Source organism: Alternaria arbusti (genome assembly GCF_024043155.1).
Source record: "Alternaria arbusti strain BMP 1465 chromosome Unknown scaffold_1, whole genome shotgun sequence".
Classification (NCBI taxonomy): domain Eukaryota; kingdom Fungi; phylum Ascomycota; class Dothideomycetes; order Pleosporales; family Pleosporaceae; genus Alternaria; species Alternaria arbusti.
In genome coordinates, this window is record NW_026249941.1 from 44,743 (window position 1) to 64,812 (window position 20,070).

Below are 20,070 nucleotides of genomic sequence, written 5' to 3' on the forward strand. Positions count from 1 at the left end.
AAGGCCATATAAACAAGCCCTCCTCCGACCAGCTCTTTTCCTCCACCGTACACCCCGATAACACTGCGGTACCTTACCTCCAAGCAACTTTTATTCAATTCACAACTACGAAGATTCTACAGAAAGCTACTCCACTAGACATGTACCGGATGCGCCAACGCGGACGTTTCGGTCGAGCCAATCCGATGAGGATGCCCGGCTCCTTCAGTGACAGCGATAGCGGCGATCAATTCAGTCCCGCTGCTCACACCCCGCCAAGCTCTGACGAGTACCCATCGCCTTCCAGCAGGATGTCTCCCAAGGTCAACACCGCTGGTCTTCGACCACTCCAGGAAATCGCTGAAGAGGCTAACATGTGTGCGGCGTCCCAGCTTGCATTCGATAACGACGATGAGGCCTTGGCCCAACTCGAAGCTCGGATCGAAGAACTCAACGCTGAGTATGAGCAAGCTCTGGGTGGCCAACCTGGTAAGAACAAGGAACACGGTCCTGCGGACGCCTTCAGTAACGAGCGCGAAGAACACGACGAGCAAGATCCCGCTGGACACGGCGCACACGGCCGCAACGGACCCGCCGGACTCCGAGGGCTGGTTAACGCCCACGAGATGGCAGTGAAGAAGTCTATTGACAGTGCCCGTGACATGATCGGGGCGTTCCCCTCAGCCGTCGATCTTTTCCCCGTGTACAACAACATGCGCTCCGCGGTTCAGCAACCCAACCAAGTCGCAGGAGGTATGATAGATCAGACTCAAAGGCCCTACGGGAACTATCGACGTCAGGTTGAGACACATTCACTATCGCATACCGACACTGCTCCTCCTCGCTCGGCGGAAGTCAAGGCTTCTCCTTCTGCTACACGCGCTGATGATCAGGGTGAAGAGCAGTCCGTGAAGAAGAAGTGGAGTACTGTTAAGGTCAAGTCTGGAGATGATGATGGCAATAGCCCAACTGCAGACCGACCAAACCTCCATTCGACATTTTTCGACACTTTTGTCTGGCCGGCTGAGCTGTCCACGACATTGTCCCATGCTCGCGCTGCAACGAGGGCATCTAGGTCACCGCTTCCTGAGCTCAGGACTTTCGAGGACGTCCACCGCCAGATTCGCGAGCAGGATGTCGAAACTATCCTGGACGCCGACAACATGGCTACTCTACATTGGGTTAAACGCGAACTCGCTCCTGTTTCTTCCTCGAGCGGCCCTGCAACCCCAAAGCCCGAGCCCGCTACTTCGCTTCTAGACCGCATGCACCTAAAGCAGAACGCGCCTAGCCAGTCATCGCTAGAGGCCCGTTGCGGTGTCCACACGGGTCAAGATCACAACCTCGACTGTATTACCCTCAAGGAAGGTATCTCACCCATCGATCTTCTGAATCTTCTAGATAACTCCGACATTTCCGATATCGAGTTCGAGATCGAAGACGACTGTGCCGAGGTCAAGAACGGCGACGCGACTGCCGGGACTACTACTTTGGAGCCGCGTAAATTCGTTCCGACTGTTACGGAAGACAAGAAGCAGGCTCGCGTATCAGTACAAGGTCTCAACTATGCTCTCAGTATAGATGGAGAAGAGTACAGCGACTCTGACGCCGGTTCGATTCCCGACCTCCTCTCTATGGACAAGGGTCTGCCAGAGAAGTCTTCTGATGTCGAAACCGCTACCGGCTCTGCTTCTGCTGACAGCACCCCCGCACCGGACGACGCTATGGTGGACGAGTTCCTGGACTTTACTTCCAACGCCTTCTCGCGCGATGAAGTCTTCGAAATCCTTCGTATGTGTGGCGCGAATCTGGTTGTTGCTGTCTCCATGTACCGCAACGCCCGCAGTCTTGATCATATCCGACAGATGCTGAGGGCTTGGCTTGCGCCGCTTGAGAACGCTGGTTTGGGAGAAATGGATCGCCAGTCCATTCAAGACGGCGTAATGAACCCCTTAATGGTCAGTGATCCCTCACAAGCCTTCTCACCTGTTCACAACGATGAGCCTACTGGAACAACGATGGGTGTGCGAGATGCCGACCGTTTCAAGGTACTCCGACCTTTGAAGGACATCGCAAGCTCCACAGAGGAAGACGAGTCCAAGAAGGACCAGGACAAGGCCAAGAACAAGACGGGCGCTGTTCGTGCAGCCCCCTCTGCGATTAGTGACGGACATGGCGGTTCAGGTGGGCCAAGGGATCCCCTGTGGGCTCCGTCAAGTTGGGAGTACGAGTGTAATGACCTTGCTTGGTTGATAAACCCCAACTCCGCGCCTGGTAATCCGGGGTCTACTGGACCAGGCCCACAGAGCTCAGGAGACGACGCATGGGCTTCCATTGGCAACCTTAAAGACTCCAACAACGCTCCCGAACCAGAAGCTCCTGTATCTACTGACTATACCGTCACCTTTTGGGCCACCGTCGAGTCTGGCGACAAGACTGTCCACATTCCCATCAATAGCAGCGACGTCTCCGGTCCCGAGAAGAACATCATCGAGAGCAGCACTGGTATGAAGAAGATCTGGAAATGGGCTCAAGAGAAAGGTCTCAGCGACAAGATCAGCCTTCAAGACGCTTTCGATCTCGCCAAGGACATGCACTGCAAGGACGAAACCGACCAGCCAGTCATTAAGGAGCCTGAGCGCGCCACAGAGGCCCCACGTGCTACCTGCCGCAGTCGTAGCCGCAGCCGCAGCCCATATCCACGATGGGATGCTCCCGCTGTAGGTCTCCTCGGTGTGAACTATGTTTACCCCAACCCCCCGCGTGTTCACCCGATGACCTCTCCGATGAGTCCGGTCGATCCGGCCCACCAGGACGTGTGTGATGAGGGCGACGGGTGGTCTTGTTATTAGCCTTTTTGGCTTGAAGTCTTTTAGGGTGTGGAGCCTTCTATCTCATGTTTTACGGATTTAAGAGTGATTCTCCGCTCGATGGCCTTGCTTTGTTTGTTCTGGATTATGGGATTGCGCATATGAACAAGATCACGGTACAAGGTCATTGGCTTACAAGGCTAAAGGATGTTTGCGAAAGGCGGGTTTTCTGTCAGAATGGGTAGTACAGATAACTGCACTGCTTAGTGCTATGAACGTGGAGAATATTTGTAACTTTGTCTCTCACTGTATAGTGATCTTACTAACCCCAGCATTGATCTCTTAGGCATGAAAGATAAACTCGACACTAATATCCGCTCGCACCATAATCTTGGCCTAAACAGACTGCGAATTAGCTTGGGATGAACGTGTGGTGGATGAAGAGTAGTGCACGATGCCGACAAGCCCCACACTCTATTCGCATATTAACGTCCATGCAGGTCCATCCGCAACGCACCCATGCTCGAGCATGGTAGTCCAGATTATTTCCAACGGCAGTTCACACAGTCTAAAAGCTATTGTAATCTTTCATAAAGCTGAGAAAGATGCGAGGAACAACACCATTACCATCAATTGACTCTACATTGCCGCTCAATTGCAAGCGTCATCATCCCTCACTATGCGCCCTTCAACCGTTCTCAGCGCCACAGCGCTTCTTCCCTTCGCAATGAGCGCCTGCGAACGCGAATTCCTCGCGGCCTTCACATCACTCTACCTCTCCGCGCAAACCATCGGCAACTCCACGCTCCTTACAAACTACATGCTCCAAAACTTCACCTACACCGAGAACTTCAAACCCGCAAATCTCTCCGCCGCAACATCCATCATCAACACGCCCCTCAACAGCACCAACTCGCGCGTCTTCCTAGACCCGTATCTCTGCAGCGCATTCACCGAGATCATCGTGGCAGAGTCAAGCCACCCGTATGTTCTCGGCGTGCGCGTAGAGGGTAACGGCAAGTTTGTGACCAAGATGGAGACGCTGGTTAGTGATGAGGGAGATTGGCTGTTCAATGCTACGGGCACGGCGTACTGGAATGCGATGCAAGATTGGTCGCCTATTCCGCTTGCGGATCAGGATACCCGCGAGGTTATCAAGGCGGCCGGCGATGCGTACTTCGACCGTTTTGGCAACGTTAATGTTACTATCCCGTTTGGTACACCTTGTGCCAGGCTCGAGGGAGGTGCGTATACAGATACGAGTATGACGAATGGTGAGACCTGTTCTCTGGGCCTGCCGAGCACCGTGTATGTACAGGATCGCCGGTATGTGGTCGATGTCAAGATGGGGAGTGTGAATATCTATGTGGGGTTTCCGGGGTTGGACAGAGCCAGCGAGATACCGGCGCCGGATAGTCATACTTTCCGTGTCGAAAAGGGGAAGATTCGGTATGTGCATACTATCTCGACTTGCGAGAATTTCGGGTGTGGATTGAATGGGACATATGTACCGATTGGCGGTGGGAAGAAGACGGCGAGAGGTATCGCTGCTCCAAGGCTTCGAAAGACAAGACGCGCGTTATAGGAAGATGGTGAAACTGGTAAAATTCGCTTCGTTATAGCATGCATCGCTTAGTTTGCTATTCTATACTCGTACCTTCAGGTTCAATCCTGTGATACTCCACCGTCCCACAACCAGTATACAGCTTCCTAGCAACACTGCAGTTCCCGCGAAGATCTGCGCGCTAAGATAACCTCCACCATTACTTTGTATCAGCGCTCCTGCGATTGGTGGCCCGATGAAAGTACCCAGCCCTACTATGGCAAGGCCCTGGCCATTTCTCGTACCTACTTTACTCATATCCTTTGTCAGCGTAGTCATTACAGCCGGGAAGATTCCTTGAAATCCTGAGACAAAGAAGCCATAGCACACTGCCCAAGCGTAAAGGCTAGGCTCGCTGTTGACTAGAGGCCAGAAGTAAAGTACAAAAGCGGAGACGAAGCAAAAGGGTATTAGGATATTGTACGGCCCAGTATACTTGTCGGCGAAATAGGATGGTACGATACGACCAAGGACACCGACACCATTCAGTACTAGGAGAATGTTGATGGAGGTTGCGTATGGTAGGCCAAGGATGTCGATCGCGAATGACGAGATATAGTAGAAGGCGAAGTACTGCCCAAGGGCAATGAGGAAAACTCCCATCAAGAATACACTATACGGCATCTCTCTGAACGCGCTGAGTTCGAGCACTGGGCCAGACTTCCTTGGAGGTAATCGTGGTTTCAACAGCGAGCTGTAACAAATTCCCACGGCCAGCATCATAAAAGCCATGACCCTGACGGTCCATGGGAAACCGATTCGGGGAACTAGCTGTCGTGCGATCGTTGGATAGACGAGACCACCTGTCGCACTGCCGCTGGCCATGATTGCGAGTGCCACGCTCCGATTCTTCGCAAAGTATGTACTGACAAGTCCCAGAACGGGCGCAAACTGCATCCCATTCCCGACTCCATTCATTACACCCTGCGCAAGGAAGATCTGCCAGTACTTCGTACATAGACTCGTCATGAACATGCCGAGGCAGGAAACGAGCATGCCAGGTATCACGGACCAGTAGAAGTATCCCGCATCGAAAAGACGACCGGTCAACATGCCCAGCGAAAAGTGACCCAGCATCTGGAAGCTTCCGATCCAAGATACAGCCGATGGTTCGAGACCCAGGTCGAGCGTGTAGTACTGTTGGAAGACGCCGAATGTCGCAATCATCCCCCACGTGTTGAAGATAACGAAGTGGCCCATGAACGCCTGCACCCAAGCTTTTGTGCCGCCGTCCGGCGGTGGTCCAGGGTCGATGACGGATGCATTCGAACGAGCGGTAATCGTCTTAGCCAGTCCGATTACCGACTTCTTGGTACGAGACGTATGCGAGGCGTGTGTTGGAATTCTTTCGATCTCCTCCTCTTCGTGCTGGGATGCTGGTCTTGATGGAACCCTTATTGAGGCGTACGACGCGTCATGATGGCGTTCGTGATGGCGTTCGGTGTGCGCTTGTCCGAACTCCGATATCGTGGCTTTCTCGACATCGCGGTTGGCACTCATCTCAATGGACTGAAAAGGATGTTGCCAGTTGCCTGGATTGATAACGTAGACAGAAGACTACAGCTTCAAAGAAGTGGTGTGGCTGGTGTGTGGGTATACGAAAGAAGCGCATCCTTCGGTGTTTTATCCGACGGTCAACCATCTTTTCGACTCATCGTCCCCACTCTCCGGCCGCGGAGGCTAACTGAGAACCGATGCCATCTTGAGCTTGGTTGTTGGATCTGTATGCATGCTGCACGCAGGATGTCCAATTGCGAAGCTTTGCCTGGAGATATGGGGAAAGCTTGTGGCTGCTTCCCCAAAATTTCGGCAATAACACCGCGTTGGTATACTTCACGCTAACCTAACTGGGTACGCGTCTCGTCGATCTTCAAAGCGCGCCCTACGGCTCCATCAACATTGCCACACGATACCACAACCTACAGTGGATGGCGTGATGTTGGCATCGCTATATTTTTCGTACATAAGCAGGAATACCTAGGTAATTAACGGGAATAGAATGTTGCATACCAAGTTGAGACTGCGCATCAGTCTGGAACGTCACACCGCTGTTCTCGATAGCATCTTCAGAGGACACCGTTGAACTCATGGTAGGCGACGCGTCGAGACGTTTCTTGTACAGGCGTTGCTCGGGATCCTCGCACATCTATTGCGCGATGTTGCGCATCTCGTTGAAGATGGGAAGGCTCTGGCGAGCATAATGAGCGGAGACTTCGTATGGCTTCGATAAACTACTGCCAGCATCATGTATGCACTTGGCTACACCTGGCAAGAGACACCAGTAGTGTGATTGCGACATGCTAATTTGTGTTAAATTCCCAGTCAGATGAGTGATGTGAGGATATCTTAGGACATGCGAGCGTAAGAGGATGGAGCGCCGACGCCTTCTCGCTTGCAAGTGGTAGGACAGTCGAGCCAGGTCTACCGTAGCGGGTGGACGAGGTGACGAGAGAAAGAAAGGACCATATACGCGTAGGAGGCGATTTCTACAGGTCGATACACAGTAGATTTCTGACTAGCAAAGTCAGTAAGTAATTAGGTGACGTTATTTACAGAATATGGTATGCAAGAAGATTGACGTCCGAGTGTGACATCTACTCCCCAAGAGAGGCATATGTATTCAACATGGGTTGCTTGGACCACCGTCGATCAGACATGGCCTCGTCCAAATCCGCCTCATCAGCACTCCTCTTCTTATCTGAAGGTGGCGGCGTAAACGGAGAAAGCTCTTTCCGATTCTTCGATACGAAGTACACGACATCCTTCAGCGTTGGTTTGCCCTCTTTCCTACTTCCCAGCCACTTGATGTTGACCAACGGTAGCCCTCTACTCGAGAACAAGGCCGGCAGTTCCTTCGTCAATGATCTTATCTGCGTCTCGTTGATGGTCTCATGCTTCAGTGCAAACCCCAGATGCAGAAAGCGTGCGTGGGACGATATACTAGGGCTTTGCGTCGGACGCTCTTTCTTTGGCTTGAGCTTCCTGAACTCAATGTGTCGGCTACTGCCCCCGATTCGCCGCCATACTCTTGGAGGTGAGTCAAAACGTTCCTTTGCCATGCACTCGACAAGCTCGTGGGTGTCAAAGTAACTGCCATAGGTACCGGCACTTTTCACGGCTAATTCCTTCAGATGTCTAATGAGGCAGCGAGTGAAAGAGTTCTCGCCGGGCTCAGGGGTGGGTGCACCGATACCTGAGGCGGCTATCATCTCGAATGTTCGACCGTGCTCGGGGACGTTGCGCATAAGGTCGCCGGCGAAGCAGCAGTCCATGATAGTGAGGACGTTGGCTTTTACTTTCTCGATTAGTGTCCTCTCAGCGTGGTTCCAGACTGCTCGAAGGTCAATTTTTACATCGTCGGTCCTGGTATTGCTGTTAGCTAGACTCCGTATCCAGGTGGATTTTGCTTTGGGATACGTACGGTGAGAACTCGAGGACCTTGTGAGCCTGGTCGTAAACACCATGACCAGCGTAGTATACTACAAGCAGATTGTTTGGGTCATCGTTTTCGTACACCCAGTTTAGTACTCCCCTCTCAAGCTGGAGTTGCGGCCTCTCCTCCTCTAGTTGTAGCTCGGTCACTTCGTAATTGAAGATTCTTCTGAAGACATTCGTCAGGTCGTCGACCTAGTGAGTGTAAAGTTAGTATTGCAATGCCGAGATGATCAGACGATAGACTATTTCCATACCTCTTGCCGCACGCTCAGCTGATCTATCGCGTCTTGCCATTTGATCATCAAAACATGTACATTGCGGTATCCATCTGGCAGATCCAGATGCTTTGCGATTGACTTGTCCCAGCATTGTTGGAGTTTCGCTTCATGCTGATCATCTCGAGAAGAGCGAATTTCTCCAGGGTTGAGGCTCAACGGCGAAGGAAGGGAGCTAGTGTCGTTCACCGATGATCTAGGTGACAGTGGGTTGGGTATATCGCAACGACTTGGCGGTGCCATGATGCGAGAATAACTGGAGGTGCGAATGGTGATCAGGATTGACTCCTGTTGACGAACGTGCTACATGTTCGCATATCTAGCCTTGTCATACACATTGTGGGGGCCGCGAACCTGAGGCTGTGCTTGGTCATGGCCCCATCATGCCAGTCAGCCACTGAATATATTAATTAGCCAGCATGCAGATAATACTAGCCACACGATCGCATGGAGAGTCCTCCACGCTCCAAAAGGCTAATGCTTCTCGGACTCCGCCTCATAGAACGCCTAGTGTTATGCGATTATTGGCGGGGTAAGGGTAGGCGAACGATCAGTAACGATAGGCAAACTGCTGCCTGCGAAAAAAGCAACGATGGCTCACCGGCACGCTGCACCTCGCCCACTATTGCGGCAGTGAGATATCTTCAGCTGAAGATGGAGAGGGCGTTAAAAGCCTCGACTCAGCCTGATATGAAAGGCTGACAACGAGGCCCATTTCCGACTCTTACACGGTTCTTACTCGCAGTCATGACCGACGAAGGACGACAAACAACGCCAGAGGAGCAGATCGATAACCAACAGCAGGTATGGCCTTATCTATCAGTATGTTGTGTGTTGCGCACTAACTATAGGCAGACGGAAAAGGTTGCGAGGGATCGTGCAGCGACATTGAAAGGGTTGGGGGCTGAAGTAAGCGTCATGCACGCCCCTGTCGAGTAAGCCTAAATGCTGATTGGTCGCAGACTGTCGCAAAATACTCTCCCGGAGAACACGTTCAGATTACAGAAGTCATCGACAACAAGCAAAAGAAGAAGAAGCTTTATATAGCGTTTAGCCAGAAGATATCGAAGTCGAAGACGGAGTATCAACTGACTGAGACGAAAGGCGATACCACAAAGCTCTACATGGACAAAAAGTGGTTTCCTGAGGTTAAAATCCACCCAGTTTGAGACACCTGGACCAATCAATGTAATGAGGCTTGACCGGTGAAGAAGCACATCACTATTTAGTTTCCAGCTGGGAATGACAACTGATTTCGTCTGTTAAGGACATTTCTCATGTCTTCCATCATCGGGTAATATATCCATGTTTCAATCCCTTCCATCATGACTTCTCCCTCAGCATCACCGAGTGAGAAGGAGTTCTCCAGCCCATGTACACGGTACTCTAATGCATCTTCATCATCCACTTTTCGTTCCAGCACAACTCTAAACTCGCTGCGACATGTAGCAAACAGCTTCGGCCTGTTGCTACCAAGAAAAAAGCCAGCCGATGTAGAACAGCAGGCCAAGCCTGAGCCTGCCATTGGCGAGGACGAAGATGATGAAGACGATGATGGCCCTATCTTCTCACCCGGTGGATCAGGGCCGTATCCGACCAAAGTACGAACACTCGAAAAATGTCCGAACGGCTACGCACGACTCGCAGCCTACAATGCAAGTGAACAAAACTTCATGCTCTACCGCGGCTTCAGCAACGTCCACGCACGCCTCCTTCTAAACCTCCAAGCTAGCATCCAGAAGCTCGAAACCGAGCTAGACGACATTGACCGCTTCCACGACACTCTTCCCGAGGCCTCCAAGAAGCGCCTGCGATCCTGGGATCTCGACATCGCAGCCTGCAGACAAGAGAAAGAAGAAGCAAAAGAAGACGGCGACGAAGACGAAGCCCGAACGCGAGAAGACATTCTAGAGGAACTGAGAATCAAAGTGAACCAGTACGACGAGTTACTCATCAAAGCAAGAGAGCTCGTCTCTTTCCAACGACCAACCGAACGTGATTACCGAAGCGTGAGGAACTGGTTCCACAATATTGCGCCCCTCGTAGACGAGGAGCAAGATTACATACTCTGGAAAGAGGATATCGTGACGCTCAGACATGGGAGGGAGTGGGCGGGTTTCGACGGTATGGTCGAAGCGATGTTGCACAAGATGGATGGCCCACTTGTCCAAGTGAGTATTCTGCATTTCTCAGGTCTCCGGGCTTTACTTACAACCCGTAGTGGCTCTTCCGGACCGAGGATCAGAGGCGTAAATCCACGGATGAGAGGAATTACTACTTTGCTCCTTCGAGGGTGTCGACGCTGGTCAATCTCTTCATTACCATTGCGCTTTTCTTGCTACTGGTAGCTCCGGTGTTGGCGATGTATCGTCTCTCGACTATCAAGACAACGGAATGCGTGTTTGCGGCTATCGGTATTTTGATGGTTTTCACGCTGCTGTTTGCTGCAGCTATGTCATTACTCACGAAGGCGAAGAGGCATGAGTTGTTTGCCGCAGCCGCAGCCTATTGCGCCGTCTTAGTGGTTTTCGTTGGGTCTACTAACTTCAATTGACTTAGAAGATGCTAGAACTATGCTGAACATATCAAAGGCTCAACATGCCTCAAATGCTTCGTGAGCCCATGTTTTACAGGCCCCACGTGCTTCAAATACTATAAGTTCAAGCCTTTGTATGCTCCTCAAATAGCTTCTTCTGCTTCTCCCATTCCTTCTTGAGTTTCTTCACCCTTCCCTTAGCCACATCAGCACCATCCTTATCCTTCGTCGGCAGACCATCCTCATCCCACGCACTATACTCCTCAGTCCTGAACATATCCTTGGGGTTAATCTTCGCTTGCTCCGCAAGCCTAGCCTTCTTCTCCGCCTCCTCACGTTCGCGTTTGAGCTTAGCTTCAGCCTTTTGGCGAGCAATTTCCTCTTTCTGAGAGCGGGCGGCTTGCAGTTCGGCATCGACGGGGCGAACCATCGCAGGCGCGTTCTCGCGGTCTTCGAGGTAGATACCGAGATCCCAGAGGTGCGTGTCGCGGAGCTGGTCGCACAGGTCAAGGTAGTCCTTTGCTGGTGCTTGCTTCTTTGCGAGGTCTTGTAGAGACTGTTGGAAAGTGGAAAGGACTTCGGCATATGGGACTGCTTCTATGTCTTGTTGCTTCGCGGGGTTATGCTGGGCGATGATAGAGTCTAGGTTCTCGTTGAGGTCGCCGGCGATGGCATGCTGCCTTACTTGGTCGCGTTCGCGTGAAACAGCGTATACGTGCTCTTTGGCGGCCGAAGGAATGTCAATGCCAGCCCAGCCGATGCCACCGTCCCAGGGGTCAGCTGAACCGTCAAGGCCGAATATCCGGACCATTCGAGTGATGTAGCGAGCGACATCGAATGAGACATCGTCAGACAGTCCAGCCTTGTCGGCTGAGTTGTATTCGGTGATGAGGCTGGAAATCGCACGCATAGCGGTAGGTGTGTCGAACGAGTCGGCTAGCGCACTGATGTTACATTAGTAAAAGTTTCGAAGCCCATCTTCTCGTGTCTTACCTGTGCACTTTCTCCTTCGCAGATTCGAGAGACTGTTTTACCTTCTCGTCTTCAACACCAGTCGAACTGATGTTTGGATGTACTTCAAGATCCCGAACTTTGTAGAAGAAGTTGGTGACATAACTTTCCCATGATGAGCCCGACTTTCGCATGTCTGGTGTGATTTCGATGCCGTCATGCCAGCCTCCGAGAAGGAAGATGATGCGCAAACTCCGTGCATTCCAATCACCGCGACTCAGGGCTTCGCGGATTGTGGTGAAGTTCTTCAAGCTCTTTGACATCTTGGAACCGGATATAGACAGGTGACCCATGTGGAGGAAGTAGTTCACCCACTGCGCACCGCCTTCCTTTTGCCAGTAGGCTTCTGATTGTGCTAGTTCGTTGTCGTGATGCGGGAAGCAAAGATCGATACCTCCACTGTGTATGTCCATCTGTTCGCCTAGAACGGCCGAAGCCATGACGGAGCACTCGATATGCCAACCTGGCCGACCCGGACCCCATGGGCTCTTCCATGCTGGTTCTCCCGGTTTCGAAGACTTCCAGAGCGCGAAGTCGGAGTCGTTGCGCTTTTCCGAGGTCTTGACTGTCGACAGAGCACCTTCGCCATCTGCTTGCAGATTCGTGTCACCTCTGTTCCATGGCTCCAAGCGTGCGTAGTGGTTCCCCTTTCGCTTCTCGAAGCTCTCAATATCGAAGTAAACAGATCCATCCGATGTGCTGTATGCCATGCCGTTCTTGATAATCTTGTCCACAAAAGCTACGATATCATCACCGTACTCAGTCACGCGAGTGACGACATCCGGATCCAGGACGTTGAGTGCTCGCATGTCCTCGTTGAAGCGCGCTTCATACTTCTTGGTGAGTGTTGTGAAAACCGAGTGGTCGCTAGCATCAATAGTTGAGCCATACAAAGAGTCGAGGTAAGGTAACAGTACGTCCTCAGCGCCAGCATAGAAAACCTCCACGTCCTCAGGGGTCGACTTCGATGGAGCCAGCAACGACGTGACTGCTGTGCTGGCCGTCCGGAGATGCATCTTGATCTTCGCTTCCTTATCGCCTGGCGGGCCAACACCATCGACAGACTTGCCCTGGATGACATTGGCATACTTCTCTGCAGAATCGCTGTTGAAGCTACCGATGTTGACATCGTCACTGAGCAGAGGGAGGTTCTTCTTGACATATGCATCAAACGCTTTGATGGTAGTGTTGACAACTTCATCCGTTACAGTTGGGTTATCGGCCTTGAACTTGGCAAGAAGATATTGTTGGCGCCCGCGCAGGATGATCTTGTCGTCAACGTCTGTGATGTTCTGAACGAACTTCAGCCTGTAACCGTAGTAGTGGGCCAGAATTCTCCGCAGAATGTCATTTGTGACGTAGTTTCGAGCATGACCCAAGTGTGCATCGTCGTAGACGGTAGGACCGCAGCTGTACCACTTGACTTCTTTGCCTTCAGGGTCGATAGGTATGAAGTCATTTTTTGATCTCGTCAAAGAGTTCCAGACTTTCAATTTTGCTGGGCTTGAACCTTTGGGTTCCTTCCATGGAGGTTGGGTGCGCGCCGGTGTCGACATATTGGCTGCTAATCTTGGCGATATCTGACTCCGGTGTATCCAAGTGCAGTTGGTTTTCGAGAGTAGAAGTGGGGAAGGCGATTTGACGGTGCGGGACAAAGACCGGAAAGCAAGTACCATCAATGTGGCGGGAAACGGGACTGTAAGGAGTGACGAGAAACGGTGCTAGTAGTCAGGCCAGGTGTAAGTCCGGGAGCCGCTTACGGTGAGTCAGTAAGTGATGTTCTCGTCACGTTCTGTTGGTGGTCTCTGAGTGAGCAATAAGAATCCCTGTCAGTGAGGGCTTGGCGTTCCCCTCCAATAGCGTCTTCGAAAGCTCCCCGCTGAATATCTTTTTGTTCTCTCGAGCTCCGAGTCGCGATCGCATCATCTCCACATCTTTGGTCTGTCGCGACTTCTTACACTCATGGCGACGACACCTTCCCCGTTCCTTGACCCGGGGACTTGCGCGACAGCAGATAATCTCGGTATATTGCAATTGCGCCGCGATCAACTTATTCCTGCCGTCTTGAGACCCGAGGCCGATTCCGACTATCCTGAAGGCAAGGTTGAGAACACGCGATTCGGCTCTTTCCCACATAGCACACTCGTCGGTCAGCCTTGGGGTACGCAAATCCTTGCGTCACTCGTTGACACTGGATCGCGCGGAAAGAACAAGAAGCGCAAGAGAGACACAAAAGATGAAGGAGAGGGCACACCAGTTGCCGAGCCAGATACGGCGAAGAAGGACATCGTAAAGGCTGCCGCAGCGAGTAGTGGTTTTGCGCATCTCATACCACCTACGCCAGAGATGTGGACGATATCGTTACCGCACCGCACCCAAGTCGTATACACGCCCGATTACAGTTACATCTTGCAGAGACTGCGCGCAAGGCCGGGCGACCACATAATCGAGGCCGGCGCAGGCAGCGGAAGCTTTACGCACGCGTCGGTACGAGCCGTCTACAATGGCTACCCGGGGACACAAGCTACAGAGCCCGAGACAAACGGCGACGAGGAGAATGCAGTGGGCACATCCAAGAAGAGGAAGCGCAAGACACGGACTGGCGGCGTATACAGCTTTGAGTACCACCAACCGCGCGCAGAGCAGCTACAGCTCGAGATCAAGGATCATGGCCTGGATCCTCTAGTCACAGTGACACATCGCGACGTATACAACGACGGTTTCAATCTCGAAGATTCGACAGGCCCAGACGCCGACTGCGTATTCCTCGATCTGCCAGCACCATGGCACGCCCTCAAACACCTCACGCGCTCCCCTCCCTCCTCCGCCGCATTGAAGTCCGTCGCTTCAGACCCATCCACACCAGATGAACCCACAACCGACGCACCTGTGCCGACTACTTCCTCCTCGAAACCCTTCCGCAGCCCCCTCAACCCGCGCAACGCAGTCCGTATCTGCACATTCTCGCCCTGCATCGAACAAGTCACAAAGACCGTCTCCGCCCTCCGCACCCTCGGCTGGGTAGAAATAGACATGGTAGAGATCAACGCCAAGCGCCTCGATGTACGCCGTGAGCGCGTCGGTCTACAAGAAGAAGGTGTTCGCGGCGGCAATGCGCATCCCGCGAATGTGCAGGAAGCAGTACAAAGACTCAGGGACGTGGAAGGCCGTGCGGCAGTATTCCACAGCATGCAGCGCGAGAAGCAGGAAGAGGTCATGCGAAAGGCTGAGGCGCGGAAACGGGGGGAGAATGTGGGTGAGGGCGGGGAGGTGGGTAAGGGCAAGAAGAAGAAGATGGAAGGCGTGCCGCCGAGTAAGCATGACAGGCTTGCCCAGTCGAAGAAGGACATGGAGAGCCGGACACTGTTCAAAGAGGGCAGGCTGGTGCATAGGACTGAGCCGGAGCTCAAGACGCATACCTCATATCTTGTCTTCGCCGTACTACCACGGGAGTGGACCAAGGAAGACGAAGAGAAAGCGAAGAGGAAGTGGGGTTGAAATTGGAGCATACGATATCAATGGAAGATACCCAGATTACGAAAACTATTCTTCAAAACAGGAGCTCTGTTCCTCATTCCTAGAAAAGGACATCTGCCTAAAACTAACGAGAACACCTTCAACAGACACCCACTATCCCCACACAGCGTCCTTTGCCCTATGGCTACCACTCCTCCCCGGTGGTGTGCTGATACTGTGCGTCCAAGCCTCGTTTCCGTCGATGAACAGCCTGTAATTAACAAAGCTTTGTTCTCCATGCTCAGGTGTGGTAATCTCTACAGCACCAAACTTGCTGTTACCGTCGGGAAGGTACTTGAGGCATACATCCTCATCATCTGTCTCCTTGTATGTTCGGAAGGGTAGATAGAACATGCTCAGCGGGCTGGTGCTGAACTCATGTACCGTAGCGCTCGTAGGCCACTTGCCATCCTTCGGTGGTGGAAAAGAGGTAGCAGCGAATTCGTGACGGTCACCGCTGAGGACTACGACGCCGATATCGTGCGCGGAAGAGAGGTCCCATGCAGCTTCCAGGATACGTCTGCGCTCATATAGATGCCCGCCCCATGTGTCTTCCGACCCGAATTGCCAGTTCTTTGTGAAGGGTGTACCCGTGACAATGAACTTCCAGTGAACACCCGGAGGTGGTAGTTTATGTATCCAGTCCAGTAGATCGGAGAGCTGCTGGGCACCGAGCATAGTTTTCGTGGGGTCGGAAGCGTCTTTGCTCGCGGGGGTACGGTATCGTCGCGTGTCGAGGAGGAAGAACTCTGCTGGGCCTTGTGTGAAAGAGAAGTAAGTAACACCTTCGCGATGAGGAGGAGGGTTGGGCGCGGCATTGTAGTGCGTGAAGGCGTCGTAGGCTGGGACTGCTACACCCGTCATGTTGCTGTTCCAGTCATTGTGGATCTCATGGTCGTCAATAACGTGGATCCATGGCAGGTTCTCGCTCACTGCCGGCCACGATGGCGAAGAGTAGACCTGTCGGTACTCGCGCCTGTATGTCTCTACATCGCTGCCCTGGCGATGTGGTACGTCCACGTAGATGAAGTCGCCGAGGAACAGCATGAAGTATGGCTTGAGTTCGGGCAGCCAGCGCGCTAAGTGTTTCATGCCGGGGAATTCAAGGGGGTGCTGGAAGGGAGTGTACGGGACGCGAGGCTTGATGCAGCTTGAGTGCACGAAAGTGTATTTGTTGTCCTTGAGCATCGATATGCGACCTGGTTTCGGAGCGGTTGTGAAGGTGCCTGATATGTTTCCGCGTGAAGTCTCGACGATGTACTCGTAAGGCAGATCGGGTCGCAGGTGTTCGATGTTCATGACGGTGGTGAAGTCGGTCTCGTTCGTGAGCCAATACTCGGGTTGGCTGGCGCGATGGGTCTTGTGCATCCACGATCGTTCGGTTCCATCGATAGAGCGATAGAGGATCTTCACGTCAAAGGCGTACGGCTCTCGCACTAGGATCTTTGCGCTGTTTTCAGACACGTAGCCGACGCGTGCAAAGCTCGCATCGTGGCATTGATGGAGTAGCGGAGCGCGATAGACGACGTCTAAGGCCATGGCAATCAGAGCCATGTTGATGCCAAAGGTGATCCAGCTCCACATAGCTGATGAAGGACTCGGGAGCCCAGTGAGCAGTGTACGCAGCACCTTAGGCTCTCTTTCTTCATATTGAACAGTCTCCTGGACGTCAAGCTCTTTGAGTGGCCCATCATCGGCACCGTCAATGAGCTGTACTTCTTCGCCGGAGTCATCACCGCGTCCACCAACAGTTTCCTTCACGATGATATCAAGTTCATCGGATATGATCTTGTATTGCGCCGTGTCCTGGAAGCTGGTGAAGAAGGAGGGGATGTAGACGAGCGTGAGTGCGGTCGCAAGTGCAGGTACGATCGTTGTGGGTATCTGCAGAACGGTTAGCTACATGCATCAAGCAGTCATTCTCTCATGCATACCCATCGCAGAAAGATCCATATGCTCAGACGGAGTGTCAAAGAGCTAATGAGGGTAAGAACATCGCTCGCAGATGCCATGTTTGCTAGACCACAAGCATCACTCGGCAGAGGTTTGACGGGGAGAGATGCGCGTCTCGAAGCTTGTGAAAGTGGAGCCATCGTCACGCCAGACGCGAATTACCATGACGTCGTTGGCGCTAACGATGGAACAAGCTAGCGGTTCTGCGAACGCGTCTGTGACGTGTGACTTTGCCATTCACTCACACCACGAACTACAGTCATCTACGATACAAGACCCATCGCGTTCTCAAACTTATCATCACGTAGATATTATGGATAGGCTTAACAGCAAAGAAGGATGCGTCTTACCTATCTGAGGATGCATGCCCGGGCTGAGTTAAGCGACATGCATCTTCAGCTCCTCTACCCGTCAGGCTGAGATACTGGCACATCCTCTTTCCCCGCTTTCCAGATCTCCGCCTCCGGCATACAACATGCGTCTTATCAACACAAGGACTCGTAAATTCCAAGAGTTCATAGGCGCATCGATCCCCCCATACGCAATTCTATCGCACACGTGGGGCAATGAGGAGGTGTCGTATAGGGACTACGTTGAAACCCGTGATGCCTCCATGAGAGGCTACAGGAAGATTGTCAAGACGTGTGAGATCGCGAAAGAAGCTGGTATTACGCACTGTTGGATCGATACCTGCTGCATTGACAAAAGCAGTAGCGCTGAGCTTACGGAAGCGATCAATTCCATGTATCGATGGTACAAAGATGCAAAAGTCTGTTACGTCCATCTGGAGGACTTGGCTTCCGCTGCAGCGATAAGTGTCGATTTACCGAAATGCCGCTGGTACGCCCAATTACTCCATCTACGCTTTGCGTACTGAGCACACTAGGTTCACGCGTGGTTGGACTCTCCAAGAACTGATTGCTCCACGCGACATTCAATTTTATAATGCCAGATGGAACTACATCGGTCTAAAAACGGATCTTGTCGATAATTTGTCGACCATCACTGGCGTGGGCGTAGAGATCCTACTGCATAATCGGTCATTGGACCTGGTGTCAGTGGCAACAAGAATGTCTTGGGCGGCAAAGAGAAAGACCACGCGGACTGAAGATATAGCCTATTGCCTCCTTGGAATCTTCGGCGTCAATCTCCCTCTGCTGTACGGCGAGGCTGAAAAGGCTTTCCAGCGACTTCAAGAGGAAATCATTCGTTCGAAAGCCGATCTCAGTATATTTGCATGGCAATGCACGCGGCCTCCAGGGGTTGACAAATGGACGCTTACCGGTGTTCTCGCACATTCGCCAAAAGACTTTGTCAATGGTCACATCGTGCAACGTGTGTATGGGAGGGACGTTCGCGAGTTCTCCTTCACCAACGTCGGCATTAAAACGCGTTTGCGCAACCTTTGGGCTCAAGACTACGGCTGTGTTATGCAGTTGAACTGCTTTTCGATCGAATCGGGAAAGCACTTGGCGCTAAGACTGCGCAAAGTTGGTCCAGAAATGTACCTGAGAGAGGGGCCGTACGATCTTCTAGAGTATGCTACTGGTGCATTTCACGAGCGACGATCTGTTGAACGATACCTCCTTACTGCCATACCGGCAATACCAAGATATTCGGATCGATTGGATCCATCTGTAAGGTTCCATCCCGCAGAGAGGCTGTTAGGTTTCATGCGAGAATTTCCCGTGCGCGTCAAGCTACCACCGGAAGTTCATCTAGCCAGGATGTGGCCAGCTGACCGATGGGATGAAGAAGACCGGCTGTTCTTTGTCTCTGGCGATCCGCGTTGGGATTCGTTCCAGTTGAACCTGCGCTACGAACTCAATTACGATGCCAAGTCCTCCGACGGGACTGTCACTGAGGCTACCACAACCTTTATCTTTACTCTGTATGCGTTAGGATGGTCTCATATACAGGTGGATGCCGTAGATCGTGCTTCATTCGGCCTCGTAGACCGTCTAGAATATGGACCAACTGTGGACAAAATTCACCGATGGATTGTGGACGAGGAACCGACAACAGCTTCAATATCCATGTGGTTCGCGAAGGAAAACATGCCGAGACACCAATTTCTACGCTACGATATACCTCAGTCCCCTAGTAGCCTGGTAATAAAGATTGAAAGCACGCTGGATAACACTGTCACCTTGACAGCAGAGGAGATACCTACTATCAATGCGCCAGAGTGCGTCACACAACACTGGCCTGAGTTCAGGGACTACTAGATTAATGTCACGAATTGCTGATATGTGTACTACACAAGTCAGATCTCTCTTATCGTAGTCATTCCCAAATCTACATCTTCTACCAAGTGTCCATACATGATAGGCGATGCATCCTGTCCAACAAATTCCGCATCCTCAGGTGTCACATCATCGCCAAGAGAACCTATTCATTACCACCCCTATTACTCAGCTACGGACCGTATGAGCGAATCATTTGATCAAACTTGGTATCCTCAATTCCGTTCATCTCACGAGCAATAACACCCCGATCCTAGGAGGAGGATAAACACTCACTCACAACGGATATTAAAAGTGATAAATCTAGAGGCTAACATAGCATGACAACCGATCGAGCTTTTGATTTAACACCCGTGGAAATTTGCAAGGCACCTGTCAATTCTTTCGTTGCCTAGGGCACACACCTTCATCTTTGAGATCTTCGTGGAATTCATCTTCAAAATGGAAATGGGACTCCGCGACAGCACGAACAAACGATTGACGAGTACTTTCAGCGTGCATGTTTTGAAGGTTAGGCAGGAGCTCAATATTCGTCGGCAGATCAGAGTCATCATATAGCCGGCCACCCAAAGTGTCACTCAAAGTCATTGCAATCGAATCATCACGAGGCGAGCACGAACACGAACACGAGATGCTCACTAACACTCCGGGGCCAGGCATTGTTGTCTAAAGAACTAAAGAAATGGATCATTCTGCGTATGGACCT

At 52.0% G+C, this 20,070-nt stretch overlaps 10 protein-coding genes across 10 annotated transcripts; 6 read left to right on the forward strand and 4 right to left on the reverse strand.

The window, feature by feature from the left end:
• Positions 1 to 140: 140 nt before the first annotated feature.
• On the forward strand, positions 141 to 2,703 carry J4E86_000016 (uncharacterized protein; the record flags this gene model as incomplete). Its single annotated transcript, XM_051440593.1, is given in 2 exon segments — positions 141 to 2,637; positions 2,654 to 2,703. The coding sequence occupies 2 exon segments, from the start codon at positions 141 to 143 to the stop codon at positions 2,701 to 2,703; spliced, it is 2,547 nt and encodes an 848-aa protein (XP_051306764.1).
• An 813-nt stretch (positions 2,704 to 3,516) lies between these two features.
• On the forward strand, positions 3,517 to 4,205 carry J4E86_000017 (uncharacterized protein; the record flags this gene model as incomplete). Its single annotated transcript, XM_051440594.1, has 3 exons — positions 3,517 to 4,033; positions 4,108 to 4,115; positions 4,179 to 4,205. The coding sequence occupies 3 exons, from the start codon at positions 3,517 to 3,519 to the stop codon at positions 4,203 to 4,205; spliced, it is 552 nt and encodes a 183-aa protein (XP_051306765.1).
• A 229-nt stretch (positions 4,206 to 4,434) lies between these two features.
• Positions 4,435 to 5,892, reverse strand: J4E86_000018 (uncharacterized protein; the record flags this gene model as incomplete). The annotated part of the gene is made up of 1 exon (XM_051440595.1): positions 4,435 to 5,892. The coding sequence occupies one exon, from the start codon at positions 5,890 to 5,892 to the stop codon at positions 4,435 to 4,437; it is 1,458 nt and encodes a 485-aa protein (XP_051306766.1).
• A 1,094-nt stretch (positions 5,893 to 6,986) lies between these two features.
• Positions 6,987 to 8,345, reverse strand: J4E86_000019 (uncharacterized protein; the record flags this gene model as incomplete). The annotated part of the gene is made up of 3 exons (XM_051440596.1): positions 6,987 to 7,755; positions 7,814 to 8,019; positions 8,082 to 8,345. 3 exons carry the CDS (start codon positions 8,343 to 8,345, stop codon positions 6,987 to 6,989), a joined length of 1,239 nt encoding a protein of 412 aa, XP_051306767.1.
• A 504-nt stretch (positions 8,346 to 8,849) lies between these two features.
• Positions 8,850 to 9,271, forward strand: J4E86_000020 (uncharacterized protein; the record flags this gene model as incomplete). Its single annotated transcript, XM_051440597.1, has 2 exons — positions 8,850 to 8,906; positions 9,101 to 9,271. 2 exons carry the CDS (start codon positions 8,850 to 8,852, stop codon positions 9,269 to 9,271), a joined length of 228 nt encoding a protein of 75 aa, XP_051306768.1.
• A 156-nt stretch (positions 9,272 to 9,427) lies between these two features.
• J4E86_000021 (uncharacterized protein) lies at positions 9,428 to 10,656 on the forward strand (the record flags this gene model as incomplete). The annotated part of the gene is made up of 3 exons (XM_051440598.1): positions 9,428 to 9,483; positions 9,523 to 10,273; positions 10,324 to 10,656. The coding sequence occupies 3 exons, from the start codon at positions 9,428 to 9,430 to the stop codon at positions 10,654 to 10,656; spliced, it is 1,140 nt and encodes a 379-aa protein (XP_051306769.1).
• Positions 10,657 to 10,762: 106 nt separating this feature from the next.
• J4E86_000022 (uncharacterized protein) lies at positions 10,763 to 13,205 on the reverse strand (the record flags this gene model as incomplete). The annotated part of the gene is made up of 2 exons (XM_051440599.1): positions 10,763 to 11,582; positions 11,632 to 13,205. The coding sequence occupies 2 exons, from the start codon at positions 13,203 to 13,205 to the stop codon at positions 10,763 to 10,765; spliced, it is 2,394 nt and encodes a 797-aa protein (XP_051306770.1).
• Positions 13,206 to 13,611: 406 nt separating this feature from the next.
• Positions 13,612 to 15,147, forward strand: J4E86_000023 (uncharacterized protein; the record flags this gene model as incomplete). Its single annotated transcript, XM_051440600.1, has 1 exon — positions 13,612 to 15,147. One exon carries the CDS (start codon positions 13,612 to 13,614, stop codon positions 15,145 to 15,147), a length of 1,536 nt encoding a protein of 511 aa, XP_051306771.1.
• Positions 15,148 to 15,279: 132 nt separating this feature from the next.
• On the reverse strand, positions 15,280 to 17,177 carry J4E86_000024 (uncharacterized protein; the record flags this gene model as incomplete). Its single annotated transcript, XM_051440601.1, has 2 exons — positions 15,280 to 17,049; positions 17,100 to 17,177. 2 exons carry the CDS (start codon positions 17,175 to 17,177, stop codon positions 15,280 to 15,282), a joined length of 1,848 nt encoding a protein of 615 aa, XP_051306772.1.
• A 1,011-nt stretch (positions 17,178 to 18,188) lies between these two features.
• J4E86_000025 (uncharacterized protein) lies at positions 18,189 to 19,346 on the forward strand (the record flags this gene model as incomplete). Its single annotated transcript, XM_051440602.1, has 2 exons — positions 18,189 to 18,345; positions 18,379 to 19,346. 2 exons carry the CDS (start codon positions 18,189 to 18,191, stop codon positions 19,344 to 19,346), a joined length of 1,125 nt encoding a protein of 374 aa, XP_051306773.1.
• Positions 19,347 to 20,070: the final 724 nt, after the last annotated feature.